Raw genomic sequence first — 15,921 nt, forward strand, 5'->3', positions numbered from 1 at the left:
ATGGGAAGTACAGAGAGTTTCCGAATATTCCCTGTCCCCACATGCACACCCTCCCCCACTGTTGGCATCCTGCACAGTGACTCAATTATTACTGTACTTGCAATCAGTGAACTGATAACTGACATGTTATCATCTAAAGTCCATAGTTTACATGAGAGTTTATTCTTGGTTTGTACATTATGCGGTTTCACAAATGTATAATGACACATATCTAGCATTGTAGTATTATACAGAATAGTCTCACTGCCCTGAAAACCCTCTGCTCTGCCTGTTCATACTCTTTAAAAGGCTTTCAGAGATCTCCTACATGGCGATTTAAATTATTTTTTACTATCTCTAATGCTCATGCCTGTTGAGGTGACTACATAACATTCTTTAAATTTTTTTGGTTTATGTAGTTCTTGAACAATTATAAAACCAAAACAAATTATAAATTAAATGTCGTAAAAACTATAGAACTGATAAAATTCAAATTAGTAGTCAATATAACAGTGACATTTTACTGAAATTAAATGCCAGTGTTGGGTTTAATAGTAGACATAAGTATTTACATATTTTATTTTTCACTGTTTATTATTTCCATTTTGAGCATGATGGATCATCTTGGGAATCATTGTCATTATCATAGATATTACTGTTTTCAACCCAATCTGTTATTTTGATGGGCCATTTTAATAATACACTGCAAAAATATTACTGAAAAATAAGTTTTCATTTAATGGCAAGCTCTTTAATGCCTATTTAAGGCTATACTTATTGCTGTTAAGTATTGGAAAATGGTTCCTAAAAAGAACCAATCTAGCCAGTACAATTGGTTGTAGAACTAACTGCTCTATGACACTTTTTTTTTTTTTTGAGTTTGGCATGCTCATTCTGCCTGGATTGCTAGGCTTCATCTTGGCACCAATAGGATTATAAACGCCAGTGCAGGGTGGGTACTGAAGTCTTGTGGCAGCACTTAGTTATATAAAGATGGTCATTCAGAAGATCTAAGACATCATTTTTTTTTAAACTTTGACATGAAAATGAACAGTTTTTAAATTCTCAGAGAACTCATTAATCTCCAGGAATGAGTCCTTGGATCTAAGAAACTATTATTAATGTGAATTGCCAACAAATAAATAAGTTTATGAAACAGTGACATGTAGTGTTTAAATAAATTCACAATATAAAAAAATCCTCACCAAAACATTGAATAGCTAGCCTAGTTTTAAATCTTTTAAACTCGTACCAAGTTTAAATCACATGATTTTTTTTGCTGTTAATATTTTTAAAGTCTACGTTTTATTTTTGTCTGTTCTGTATTCCCCCTACCCTTGTTCTTGCCCAACTTCCTACCCACAACTACCACCCCTCTTACTTGCGTATTTCTTATGGCTTCATGGTTTTGATGAGGCTACAGTCACAATTCCCTGTCCTGGTCAGTTTTGATGTACCATCTATCCTCTGTGAGTGGCCCGTGGGTAGGCACATGACCCAAACTGGGCCAATTAAGAGTGTTTACCTGAGATTTTTCAGACTGAAAGCCAAGAGAGTTCCTTGTACATTAAACTGTGATGACGTGAGAGTTGAACTTCCTGAAAAATACCCACAGAGGAAGCCATTTGTAATAGGCTAGAATAAGAGACTAAACGAGAGGAGCAGAGACAACAGGAGAGAAAATCTTGGAGGTGACATCAGTATCTTCAACTCTATAGCTACCTGGTTATCTTCCATGAAATTAACCTTCTGGTTGAAGTTGGTTCCAGTTAGGTCTCTCACTTGGCACTAGAAAGCATCCTTATTTATATCTATGTGTGTGTGTGTGTGTGTGTGTATATTCCATATTATTAAAAAGATTTGTCCTTTTTTTTACAGGTGAAGATGGAGCTGGGAAAACAAGCTTAATCAGAAAAATTCAGGGAATAGAGGAGTACAAGAAAGGAAGAGGATTGGAATATTTGTACTTAAATGTTCACGATGAAGACAGGGATGGTGAGTGTCATTTATTTATAACATAAATTTCTTGAAATCTTTCTGAGGTACACTGCTGCTCATATTAGTCTTCGACTTTTATTAGTATGTCATGTTCTGCTAGGAGTCCTGTGTCATGCCAATAGGTTAATAGTTATATTTAGGCATACTTTTATTAGTTTGGGATTGGGATTCATATAGAAACATTTTTAAACATCTTATGGTATTCTGGTGTGCAGACTTTAGTTTTCTTGCTATCCTTGAAGAATCTCAACTTTTCAGTTCATTTTCTCACAAATAGTGAAATAATAATATCCTGTGATTGTTTGCTGACTCCCTTTCAGCTTCTTTTCACTTTTTGTCATAAAAATGTCATCTCCAGCTTTTCTCATCTGATCAGCCATTTTTTTCCCGTATAGATCACTTGCCTTCCTATTTTTTTATATAATATCTTGGCTCTATCTATCGATGGTATGAATAGCAACATGTCATTTAGTCTGTGTTTCGGAATTGAGAAATATGAAGTAGAGGATGCTGGTGTTTCATGTTGGTAGTTAAATCATTTTTCTGAATATTTGTTGGGCCTTTACTAAATTGGTAGTTGTGACCTAAATAGTTGAACTTTGTTAAAGGATACATCTCCTATGGAGATGCCCTAAAATACCAAGTAATGTTGTTGGTCGAATGATGAAATAACTTAATCCCGTTGCTTTGGTAACTTTCCTTTGTCTACCGTAGATCAAACAAGATGTAATGTTTGGATATTAGATGGAGATCTGTATCACAAAGGCCTCCTTAAATTTTCACTGGATGCTGGTTCTCTGAAGGACACTCTAGTTATGCTGGTTGTTGATATGTCAAAGCCTTGGACTGCTTTGGATTCTTTACAGAAATGGGCAAGCGTTGTTAGGGAACATATTGACAAATTGAAAATTCCTCCTGAAGAAATGAAAGAAATGGAACAAAAGCGTGAGTAGTCTAAAAATATTAATATGGATTTCAAATACAAATTTTTTAGCTGTCATAATTGTTAGGAATTTTTGACTTTGAATAAGGTTTAAGGAAGGAAACATAATGTGAGTACCGTTTTTGAAATGATGTGCTAGGTTTTAATATAGTTTTTAATTGGAAACATACATAATAGCAGACTCTTTAGTAGAGGTGCCTTTATTCCTTTGCCAAGGCCATATGTGTTCATTTTGGAAAGTACTTTTTCAAGATAAAAAAAAGAAAAAATTTGAATCTTTCTTCAGCTGCTCATTTGCAGCAATATTAGTTGATAAGCAGAACAATCTTATCAGCCTTGTCAAAATGAAATATGTCCAAAAGGATGTTAATAACGTAAATATAAAGATATTAAGTTGGTTTTATGATTTACAAAGTACATAATATATTTTGTAAATGCCCATGTAAATTGGAAATTTTCATGGAAATTATGAAGATGATATGGGTCATTTCTAATAGATTATAAGCCAGTTGTCACAGTTCTTAAATTCACCAAGAGTGCTTCATTTGCCAATGTTGTACTTTTCTTAAGAAAATATACAGATGGAATACTGCTTTTATGTGTTATTGTTAGCTGATAATAACTTTTAGGGACGAATTGTTAGTGTACTGGAATTTATATGCAAGGAAACAGTGAAAAGTTAAGAGAATGTATATTCTAAGTCATTGAAAAAGATAGTTCTAACTGCTTTTAGTCTGTGCCTTTCTTTCCCTGTTGGCCATAGCCTGTGGGGTTTTTTTCCCCTCTAAATTTAAAGAGGTGGTTCTCAATGTCTGGTCCCAACACTAGCAGCATCAGTATCAGTAGCCAGGAGGAGCTTGTCAGAAATATAGTATCAGCCCCACCCTAGACTACTGAATCAGAAACTCTGGTGCATGCTCAAACTGGAGAACCATTGTTAGATTTCAGCCTCTGATTCGAAGGGTAGTAGCTACCAGAGCTGCTAAGGGTATATGTATGCCCCTGTGTTCTTGAAGGAACTGCACTTACGTGTTCAAGTTTCCCTCTTCCTCTTTATGACTCTGTATATTTCCTCATATACTGTTTTACACTATGCAGATTTGTTTTGCTTTTAAACGTGAAAAGTGGTCTTATATGGAAATCCCCGTGTGTGTGTGCATTAATGATTGTTTCCTTGAGAATTCCTGGAGGAGGATTACTGAGTCAAAGTATACATTATTAAAGCTCTTGATACATTCAGTTTAATTTAATTTTTAAGTGAAGGTTTAAACAGTCTTACAAATGAGTTCTAAAAATTTATCAGCATTGGTAATGTCTCATCAATTCTCATTAGGGTTACAGAATGAATGTGGCCCAAGATTGCATTTAGGTAAAAAGGAGAAGACCTGTATAAAGATTTTAGAGAAAGGAAGTTAATATTAGAAAGCCACCTAGGACTGTCTTTTAAGATGTGGGATTCTCCCAACACACACACACATTTATTTTTCTTTTATCTTTTTTCAGTACCCTTTGTGAATTAGAGAAGGTAGTGTGAGACAAAGCTAGATTGTGACTTGCCCAAAGTAATTCACAGAAACTAAACTGGGCTTATATTGAGCCCTACTCTTTGGAGCCATTCAGTGTTGTGCTCTGCCTCCTAATAATTAATTTGAGTCCAATGTTTCTGTACTGTCTTTGAAATAGATTCCTCAAATCTTTTTAGTTTTTTCTCTTATACAAGATGAAGTATAAACTCTAGTAAAATACATATTTAAATTAAGGCAGAAAAAGCTACCTGGTGAAATAAAGCAATTTCTAAACTATTAAATTATTTACTTTGATTTTCAGTGATTAGAGACTTCCAAGAATATGTAGAGCCAGGAGAAGATTTCCCAGCTTCTCCTCAGAGAAGAAATACTGTGTCACAGGAAGACAAAGACGACAGTGTGGTTCTGCCTCTGGGTGCAGATACACTTACACACAACTTGGGCATTCCAGTACTAGTAGTTTGCACGAAGGTTAGTTTGCTTCCTAGATGTTCTGCTACTGATATTAACCAAGGATGAACAACTATTTTGTTTCCCAGGCTCCTTTTGAAGTTGATACATTATTTTTCTTAGATATTTTTTCTTAACAAATAGAAATTATAATTTAAAATATTGATTTTCACATGTTGGTTTTGTGATCTTAATCATAGTTTCTTTGAAAGAAAATTGTTTCAAATATTCTATTTGTGATTGAATTTCATTTTCCTAATTCCAATTAGTTTTCATCGTACAGTCAATTTAGAAATAATTACAGGTAAGATGAGAATTTAATTACTAATTTTTTATAAAGTAAAATATTTTTCCACATTAAATTTTGATATACTAATGCCTAATATCAGAAGATTATATACTGAAAATAAAATAAATTTTAAACACCTACCAGTAGTCATTATATAAAGTTATCAGGGGCTTTTTATTTATTAAAAAGCTTTTTGGGAAGATTGCTAAAATCAAAATTCTGTTAATTGAGTTCTGTTACTGTATACACTTTATAATAAAATCTAATTTCCCTTAGAAACAATTTATAGTTCAAGTTTATCTTCTCCCTATATGGTCCTGAGTAGTATGCCTTTCCTATTTGTAAGTCATGGAATAGTAAGAAAAAGACCGTATAAACCCTTTCGAGATTTAAAATTTAGCTTAAGTTTTACTTTAAATACTACAAAAATTATCAATAACAAAGGGATTGGGGGTAGCTTTAAAATAATTAAGTCCAGTTTGTTATCCACTTTTTAAATGATGATTCTGGTTTAGTTAATTATTACATACCTTTTCTTTAAAACTGTTTTTAAACTAGAATCTTTTTGTGTGTGATTTGTTTATGTTTGTTGTTTGTTTTGTTTGGCAAAGAGCTATTTATTAGCAGATACTGCTCTGTTTTACACTACAGCTTGCCTCATAAATTTCTAAAGGAAAAAAGAGATCTGAATCAGTATCAGATGAGTCATAGATTCACAAATGTTTTAAGCCAGAAGAGGTCATCTACTGTATTTCACAAAATCTAAAATACCATCAGTTGTTCTTTAGTTTAAGAGCTTTTAAAACGTGCAGGAGGACGGGAGAATGTGAGTGTCAGGATGGGTGAAAATGGCGGTTCAACCCAGTTTAAAGATTGTGGAGATTGAGGTGTAGAGAGACTAAGTTTCTTGCCTTAGGTCCAGGTCCTCTTATTGCAGTTAAAAATTTCTCTGCTAAACTATCATGCTTCACCAAAAATGTTATAAGTCAACAGTATAATAATTATATGTAGCTTAAATAATTTGAAATTACTCTCTGTTTTAAAAATGGACAGATGTGTGCTACATCATTTTTATACAAGGATACTCTGTTCTATGATGTATAGATGCATAATAAAAATTATATCAAATTTGACTCCAAACTAATATTAGGGGTAATGAAAATTATTAAATGTTTATTTTTAGATTTTATACCCTCCGTTTAGAAAGATTTTGGTGAAGTTGTTGGGATATTGTGATGCTTGAACATGCCCCCCACTCTTTTTTTCTAACATTTTTCTGTAGCAAGCAGAATTCGGAATTCGTTTCATTGATTGTACAGGTGACATTTCAAAAATAGCCAGTAATTCCCCTTTTTGGCTATTGGTTAAATTGTAGTGAGAGTGAATAAAAGCACCAAAAGGTAATGAAAGCCAACTAAGAGTTATCAGATAAACAGAGGAACAAAGAGGAAGTAGTGAGAGCTGCAGAGTCCCTGGATGTAAAGAGTATTTTATAGAACAAGTATAGATTTTAGATCTTAAATTTTTTGTTCTAGAACATAAGTTGTTGAGGTAGCAAGTATTATAAGCTTGTCCTGTTCTTCTTTCCTTTATGTACTAAAACTTTCTCGTTGGTGTCTTTACCACATTCATTATAACATAGAGGTCAGCGCTTTTTAAAGAAAAAAATTATTCATTAGTCTTGAGACCTCAGTTAAATGTCTCCAGACAAATAGAAGTAACTGATATTCTAGGTACTAATGTTCAGTCACCCATCAGAGCTATAGTTTTGTTGATATTCTCCCACCCAAAATTGAACTGTTTAAATCATTATGTTTAATTTTGATTATTTAAAGTTAATGTTGTATTTTTTAAATCATTTCAACTCAACAGTGTGATGCCATTAGTGTATTGGAGAAAGAACATGACTACAGAGATGAACATTTTGATTTTATTCAGTCACATATCCGGAAGTTTTGTTTACAGTGTATCCTTTTAATACATTGATTGGTGCAATGTATGTTACCTGTTTGTATTCTTTTTTTTAAAGAAAGGAATTAAGGTTGATGAATTCCATAAACTTTTTTCTTCCTGCCTCTGGTTGCAAATTTCATTTTGGTTCCCAAATCAATTAGATCTGAGTATTTTGAGATATAAAAGCAAGTATCGGAAGTATATAACTTTGATTTCCTGTGTTTAAAGTACTATGCTTAAGAAAAATAATTTATCAGTCTTATGTGGAAAATTTTCATGAGTTGGCATTGTAAGCATTCTGATTAAAAAGTAGTATTTATACCACCAATATAATGTTTATATCTTAAAATGCTTAGGTGAAATTGATATCAAACCAATCTGTATTGTTAACTTTAAATAAAGCCCACTTCTAAGTTATATATAGAATAACTCAATATTCTTAGTATAATAATCTTTTAGCTGGCCATTATACCGTTGACATTCTATTTTAGAGTCTGAAAAAGTAAAACTAGATTCCCATCCCTGCCAAATCTGGTATGTATTGGGTGGTAGGGCAAGATCAATATTTGTATTTGTGTGTTTTAATATGTGTAGTATGTTATCCCTACATATAATCAAATGCAGTGGTTTCAAAATCTGGCTGTGCCTAAGACTTACTGAATTGGAACATTCCAAGGTGAGGCTGGAGAATCTATACTTTCATAATGCTTCCAGGTGATTTTGATGATCCCAAGGTTAGAAAACCTATCTTAAGGAATCTTGTCTAGTCTTAAATTGCAAGGATTAGGTGAGCCAATGAATAATACTTACAACTAATAGAAGGATAAAATGAGGGTTGTTAGTGAATGCTTTAAAGAGAGTTTACTGTTGAAAATTTCATCACAGCTTGAGTGCATTGAGGAGAGCTATTCTCACCCACCCCTCTTGGATCAGATATTTTGCAGTTGCATTCCCCAGCCAAAGTGTTTGAGTCTGAAAAGTGCAGAAATTACATTAGAAGTAAATAGGCGTAAGAGGTAATATATACATGTTTTTTATACTTTTGAAATTTTTGATTACCATATAAAATACCTTTAGCAATTATTTTGCATGAAACTATAGGAACTAATATGCATGTAGATGTGAATGTTACGCTGAGAACGCAGAATTTTATGTTGCCTGTTCATGGAATTTGTCCAAAAATTTCTTTAACGGTATTATTCAGATGGTGCAGCACTTATTTACACTTCAGTAAAAGAAAACAAAAATACAGATTTAGTATATAAATACATTGTTCAGAAACTATATGGATTCCCATATAAGATTCCTGCTGTTATTGTGGAAAAAGATGCAGTATTTATGTAAGTATACACTTAAATCTATTATTTTTATCATGTATTGTTGCTACGAGTTCACGGTGAGTCATTTTTTAGTTTTGAGGTGAGACCAGTAGACCTTTCTATAATGAAAAGGTGGGAATCTGTTTCTAGATTGTTTTATGTATAACCTGCCTTGATCTATTTCTCATTGCCTTTTTAGATTTACTGCTGGCCTGAGCCCTTTTCAAAAGGCCTTGCTTATATAGCTAAACTGTCTGTTGGGTGCATCTATCAGTATATCTATTTACTCTTTAATTGGTTAGAGCACTTTAACTGTATAGAGCACCTAATGTATGATCATGATATGCTTTTAAAAACTTATCTGAATAAAATTGGGACGTAATAATTACCACCACCATCCCCCAAAAAAATACAACGGCATTTTTAAAATCAGGAAGATTGATAATCATTTTAACTCTAAATTAGCAAACCATTACTTGAGTATTATAATTAAAAAACTGGTTAGTTTTCCATAATTGGTCAAATTTAACTTCATAAAAATGTTTCCGTAAATGTGATCATGGCTTGAAGAAAGAGTGGCTATATCAATGCTTGAGAATGTCTCATGCGTGTTTCTTTTCAGTCCAGCAGGGTGGGATAATGATAAGAAAATAGGAATATTACATGAAAATTTTCAAACTTTAAAAGCAGAAGATAATTTTGAAGACATTATAACTAAACCACCTGTCCGAAAGGTAACAGTTTTAGTATATAGTCTTAATATTTAGGCTTTTAAACCGAGAGGAAAGGCCATAATTTTAAGATTGTAAAGTAGAAAGGTAAAGGGGTTCTTACCTATAAAGGAGTTTTCAAGTATGATTTGGGTGTTTGTAATGTACCATTCAAAATAAAGATGTTTATCAAAATATAAATCAGCTATTCAGTTACTGACTCATAACTTAGCCTTTGGCATATGTAGATTAGAAATATCAGTGTAGATTTCGTATACTAATGGAAATCATGGATTGATATGAGTATGTGGATCTTGAACAGTATGAATAGATAGAAGCTGTGACCTTTCCAACCTAGAGCTCAGCCAAAAGCCGGGAAAACATTGCTAGAATGAAAATGAGTGTTTGCATATAGTACTTCTCACTGACTTTTAATATGGATATGTTTCAAGAAAAAGTAATTTTGATTTAACATATAATAAAATTCTCACTTAAGAATCCAAACATTTACATTGAACATTTGTCTTCTGTTTGTGGGTAATTAGAAATAAGAAAAGTAACGTAAAATGACAAATCAGTTGGTGTGGTGTTTGGTATGTCTGTTAAAAGAAATGCACACAACAAAAAAAAGACAACAGTTTTCCTCAGTCTCTTCTTTTACCAACAAACTGTGCTTCGTTTTAGTTGTCTTTTATTTATTCTACAAATATTCAATGAGCCATTGTTTAGGCACTAGGTGCTAGCTAGGAGAGTGATGCAATAGTATATCAATTCATATGCCATTTCTCGGGTGGTCAGAAGTGCTATGGAAATAAAGCAGAGAGGAGAGTGGGTAGAGAGGACTGGGGTCGGGAGGCATGCTGTTGTAGGAATGGTTAGGGAATGGCTCTGGTAAGACGGGAGAATGTTGAAGACACAGAGAACAAAGAGTGCACGTGCCCTAAGGCAGGAATGTGCAAAGGGGCCAGAGAGGCTGAAAAGGGCCTTGAGGAGGGCCAGAGTGGTAGGAGATGAAAGGCAGAGTTAAGATCTTGTAGAAAGGCAGAGTTAAATTAAGATCTTGTGGGGCCTCGCCCAGGCTGCAGTCAGAACTTTGAATTGCATTCTGAGTGTGATGGAAAGCGCTTGGAGAGGGAATTTGAGCAGAGGAGTGATGTAATCTGACCTAATGTTTTGAAAGAATCACTGGCTACTGGGTGGAAAATAGATTGTGGCATTTGCGAAAAGCAGCTTGCTCCCATTTCCCTGAAATAAAAATGTAATGGTTCTTCTTCTGCTGAATTATTAGGAAAAATGAGTTGCAAATGTCCCTTCTATTATTTCTAGACTTGCTCATTTATGCATTGCTATTGCTCATTTCAGTTTGTGCACGAGAAGGAAATTGTGGCAGAAGATGACCAAGTGTTTCTTATGAAGCTACAGGTATGAAATTATATCAGAAGCAGACTTAGTATGGTTAATGGGTAAACTGTTCTTGTATATATTTTCTTTCAAAATACAGCAATACATGGTGTGAATAACGTAGAATTCTTTTGTGTTTTTCAGTCCCTTTTGGCAAAACAACCACCAACTGCTGCTGGAAGGCCTGTGGTCAGTATTACAGATTTTGACAAAATTATTAAAATGTGGTGCATATTGCTTTAGTTCTTTTTTCCTTAATCATATACATGTCTCAGGTGGGAGTGCTTTGATATAAATTTGAATTAAGAATTCTTTGAAATTTGTGAGATTTTAAAAGATAAACTTCACTCCCTTTTAGATGACTTAAATTGTAAAGCTCTATTTTGCATTGTTTGTTGTGTATAATTTACTGTGCTGAACCATTCGTATATGTTATTTTATAAATCCCCACAATAGCTCTATGAGGCAGGTACTGTTATTAGCCCCATTTTGCAGATGGGAAAATGGAGGCATTAAAGAACATTATGGTTTACCTGAGATTACACAGCTGGTGAGATGTAAGTCCATATTGGGACCCAGATCTGACTCTCAGGCTTATATTCATAACCACACCTTATTATTAAATATGTTCTTTTTCCATTGAAGGGAAAATTAGTATTCTAAAATATGATGGGTCTCTAGTATTTTCTAATAATGAGGACATGATCTCTAAACATCTTTGTCAGTAGTTTATAGTGTAAAAGTACCAGTAGAACAGATAGGATACAGTTGCAAAGTAATTTCTTTTTATATAATAACTTTTGTGAAGTTGAAAGTTATCAGTTTTTCTAATTATGGTTTTCCCGTTCTTACACAGGATGCCTCACCAAGAGTCCCAGGAGGTTCCCCTCGAACACCAAACAGATCTGTGTCATCCAATGTTGCCAGTGTGTCACCCATCCCTGCTGGGTCAAAAAAAATTGATCCAAACATGAAAGGTACATTGCTCTCTTTCCTGGAGAAAACAACACAATACATTTTACAATAGAAAGAAATCTACCTAGAATCCTCTTTTACCATAGCTATTTTCATTTTCGTGCAATAGCTTCTAATCTTTTTCTTTGTAGATATAATCTCATAGTTAATCAGACTGAGAATCATTTTATATTATAGTCTTAATATGTCACTTCTATGTAAGCTTTATGAAAGATTTGCATTATAATCATTCTCCAATGGTAGGTCATTGAAAAAATTCATATTTTTACAGTAATAGGTTACCTGCAATTAATGATATGCATAGTAGCTATTTCTTTAGGAATAATTATTGAATGGGATAAGGACGTCAGAGTTTTTACATTTTTATGCATTTCGATAATGTTTTTCAAATAGATTGTTCAATTTACATGTCATCAATATTGAGTGTTGGCAATTTTGCCACAATCTAATCCGTAGCTCTTAAATACTAATAAGAGCTTTCTCCTTTAGTATTTCCTTTCTGTTTGCATTTCACTTCTGTGGATTGTTTATTGCTATCCTTTGCTCATTTATTTCTTGGAACTTATTTTGGTTTTCATGTAGGATTAGATAACTTTGTAATATTTGAGGCAGATATTTCTCAACAGTTATATTTTTGAAGAACTCCTTTCAAAGAGGAGATATTAGAATTTAACATCTGTTTAAAAATGCCTGTGGCCTTTTAAAAATAACATTCTAATTTTTAAATATTTTATAGGTTACTTGTATTTAGTTTTGTATATGAGTAGATTAGAGAAGTTACCCAGTCTCTAAAGATCAAACTAGACTTGAATTTGGAAGATACTGCTCTTAAGTTTTAAGTCTGTTATTCATTTTATGTGTGTGATTACTATAATAATTTATAGAAAAATTGAATATTTTGATTGAAAGTTTTTGCTTTTTGTTTTACAGCTGGAGCTACAAGTGAAGGTGTCCTGGCAAATTTCTTCAATAGTTTGCTGAGTAAAAAGACTGGTTCTCCAGGAGGCCCTGGTAGCCCTGGAGGTGGGGCTGGAGGTGGAAGCAGTGGTTTACCACCATCTGCCAAGAAGTCAGGTATAGTTTACCTAGAACTTAAAAAAAAAGCTTTATTAAGATAGAATTCACATAGCATGAAGTTTACTCATTTAAAGTATACAATTCAACAGTTTTAGAGTTATGCAAACTAATCTTAGAATATTTTCATCTCCCCTCAAAAAAACCACCAGCCTACTAACAGTTACTTCTTCCCTTCTCCTCAAACCTTCAGTCCTAGGTAACCACTAATCTGCTTTCTGCCTCTGTGGATTTGCCTATCTGGAGATTTCATATAAATGGAATCATACAGTATATGTCTTCCTTAACATAATGTTTTCAAGGTTCATCCATTTTTCAGTGTTTCATTTCTTTTTATTACTGAATAAAATTCCATTGTACGGATATGACACATTTTATTTATCCATTCATCAGTGGTAGACATTTAAATTGTTTCTACTTTCTGGCTTTTATGAATAGTCTTACTATAAACATTTTTGTGTATGTGGGCATATGTATTTATTTCTCTTGGATATATAACTGAATGCGGACTTGCTAGGTCATGTGGTAACTATGTTTTAAGTTTTTGAAGAACTGCCAGTGTTTTCCAAAACACAGCACCATTTTACTTTCCCCACAGCAGATATGAGGGTACCAATTTCTCCACATCCTCTCTAACATTTGTTATTGTCCATCTTTTTGATTAGAGCCATCCTAGTGTCTGTGAAGTTATATCTCATTGTGGTTTTGATTTGCATATGCCTGATGGCTAATGATATTGAGACTCTACATGTATTTATTGACCATTTGTATAGCTTCTTTGGGGAAATGTCTGTTTGAATCCTTTGCCCATTTTCAAATTGGGTTATTTGTCTTTTTTTTAATTTTTATATTTTTATTTGTTCAATTATAGTTAACATACAATATTATATTAGTTTCAGGTGTACAACACAGTGATAAGACATTTATATAACTGACAAAGTGATCACCTCAGTAGATCTAGTACCCATCTGACACCATACGCAGTTTTTACAGTACTAACTATATTCCCTATGCTGTACTCTACATCCCCGTGACTATTCTATAAACTACCAATTTGTATCTCTTAATGCCTTCTCCCAGCTATTTGTTTTTTTATATTTGAGTTTCAAGCATTCTTAAATATCTGTTTACTAGACCCGTATCAGATAAAGAATTTGCTGATGTTTTCTCCCATTGTGTTGATTGTCCTTTCACTTTCTTGATAGTGTCTTTTGTAGCACAACTTAAATTTTGATGGGTTAGTTTATTTTTCTTTTGTTGCTCTTTAAACAGACTTTTTAATCCATTCTTTTTAATCCCATCTTCTTGCCACCTTTGTCCCAAATACCTATAGCTATTGTTTTTGTTGTTTTAATCTTTTACAGGTTTCTGAATATGAATGGAAACTTCTTGGCTTTTCCATGGACAGTATAGACGATTAAGTTTCTCAGGACTGCTAATTTAGTTACCACTCATCTTCTTTCCATATTCCAAAATTTTCTCACTATTTTCTGTTATACTGTTCTTATTGTCCTATGCCTTTTTTGAAAATACTTTTACAAGATTAAATGATAGATGCTAGTTTTACTTCCATTTGGTAACAGATGTCACGATTTAAAATGAGGGAATTTATTTTTAATTTAGGATGTTTATATAAATTAGTGTTAACCTAAAAAGGCCAAAGTGAGAGGCAACAGCATTTATTTGATAACTTTAAAAGAATAGCTATTTGGAAAACACTGATTCAGGCAGAAACCCAAATAGTCTTAGGAAAGGGAAGAGAAACAATTACATCAATTATATCAGTAGAAGGAAGGCATTTCTGTAGGTACAGATAAGCTAACATAATGATGCTAATTTTAAATGCTTTTAATTTTCAGTCCTGTAGTCATAATAATCTAATTTCTTGTTGTCTTTACAAACAGTTGTTTGGGATACAGTGCCATTTTTGGCCTAGTCCAAGGTTATTTTGCCGTGTTTTAACATTCCAAAGGTTTGAGGCATCCTCTGGGATGGCAGCTTAGACTCCATTTTAAAGTGGCTCCGAATATATTATTTTTTACAGTAGTATGCTAAATAAAGTTAATGAAACCATTGGCAATTTTTAAATGAAGAGTCATTAGTATAAAAGATACTTTTTGACTTATGTCTAAATTTTGTTTCTTTTCCTTCAACATAGGCCAGAAGCCTGTCCTATCAGATGTTCACGCGGAACTAGACAGAATTACACGAAAACCAGTTACAGTTTCTCCTACAACACCCACATCTCCTACAGAAGGAGAAGCTTCTTGAAGATACCAAATAAAGCCATTTATTCAGTTTTCTGGGATAACGTAAACTTGCCTCTGCCTTTTCCTTCAAAAGTGGAATTAGGGGAGCTGGAGTACTTTTTCAGATGGACAAAATTTGTCTTTTTTTTTTTTGGTGGTTGCCCATTTTTATAAAAGCTATACAGAAGAAAAATGATTCTTTGCTATGTAGGCTTGCTGTTTTCACATTGCCACTTTGCATAAGGAAGCAATTTTGGATTTTGAAAAACTCAAAATTTATAGATCTGAAATAACAGCCATGTGATCTAAAGGCTATTTAAGACACGAGAGTTCAGGGAAGGGCAGAAAATAATATGTGTTGGGCATGTGACATGGAAGTCCAAGCTAATTTTAGTTAAGACTATCAAAATCATTTTTAAAAATTATGTGTTTTACTAGAAAAGAGAAGTAATTGTCACATTTTCCAAACCAACATAAATATATCACCACACATGGAATATACTGAGAAAACTACCAGAAAGCATTCGATATACTATTCATTGTTTAAATCCATGATCCTGTAGGTTGTTATCAACATATGATTTTGAAATATTGGTCAGGATTGATTTCTTTAACTGAGAAGAAAAGAAAGCACACTGCCTAAATGTGTAAAACAAAAATGCAGAGGTTGTTAAATGTAAAGAGGTAACGGTTTTTGGATTTGTCTATATATATATATGTCATTTATATGTATGTCATATATATATATATATATGGCTCTGCCTTAATATACCCCTTTTTTGTTTGTGACTTTCAACTGTAATCAGTTAATAAAATATTTATTCTCTGCATTCAGGTTCAAATAACTTGTTGCATTCTCTTAAATTTAAATTTGTATTTAAATAAGATTTGTTAGTAGTTTGAAGTGTTAGACTTAATAGGATTATTAAACATTCTGATCTTTCTTAAGAGACAATAAGTACATGTGATTCACTATTCTCTAAGTTTCCTTGAATTGGGAGTTTACCTTTATCAACACATTTTCCCCACATGTCTGGAACTGCGGAATCCAATGT

General features: G+C 33.1%; 1 protein-coding gene across 1 annotated transcript in view; it reads left to right on the forward strand.

The window, feature by feature from the left end:
• DYNC1LI1 (dynein cytoplasmic 1 light intermediate chain 1) overlaps nt 1-15,708 on the forward strand; it is a 29,947-nt gene extending 14,239 nt beyond the window's left edge. Inside the window, exons 3-13 of the mRNA XM_039843454.1 lie at nt 1,858-1,974; nt 2,692-2,922; nt 4,748-4,917; nt 7,058-7,151; nt 8,343-8,478; nt 9,080-9,191; nt 10,530-10,589; nt 10,713-10,757; nt 11,425-11,545; nt 12,474-12,617; nt 14,776-15,708. Of these exons, the coding sequence (XP_039699388.1) occupies nt 1,858-1,974; nt 2,692-2,922; nt 4,748-4,917; nt 7,058-7,151; nt 8,343-8,478; nt 9,080-9,191; nt 10,530-10,589; nt 10,713-10,757; nt 11,425-11,545; nt 12,474-12,617; nt 14,776-14,888 (1,343 nt within the window). The 3' untranslated portion in view covers nt 14,889-15,708. The remainder of the gene's footprint in view (nt 1-1,857; nt 1,975-2,691; nt 2,923-4,747; nt 4,918-7,057; nt 7,152-8,342; nt 8,479-9,079; nt 9,192-10,529; nt 10,590-10,712; nt 10,758-11,424; nt 11,546-12,473; nt 12,618-14,775) is intronic.
• Nucleotides 15,709-15,921: the final 213 nt, after the last annotated feature.

Source organism: Pteropus medius, unplaced genomic scaffold (assembly GCF_902729225.1).
Source record: "Pteropus medius unplaced genomic scaffold, Ma_sr-lr_union100, whole genome shotgun sequence".
NCBI classification, from domain to species: Eukaryota; Metazoa; Chordata; class Mammalia; order Chiroptera; family Pteropodidae; genus Pteropus; species Pteropus medius.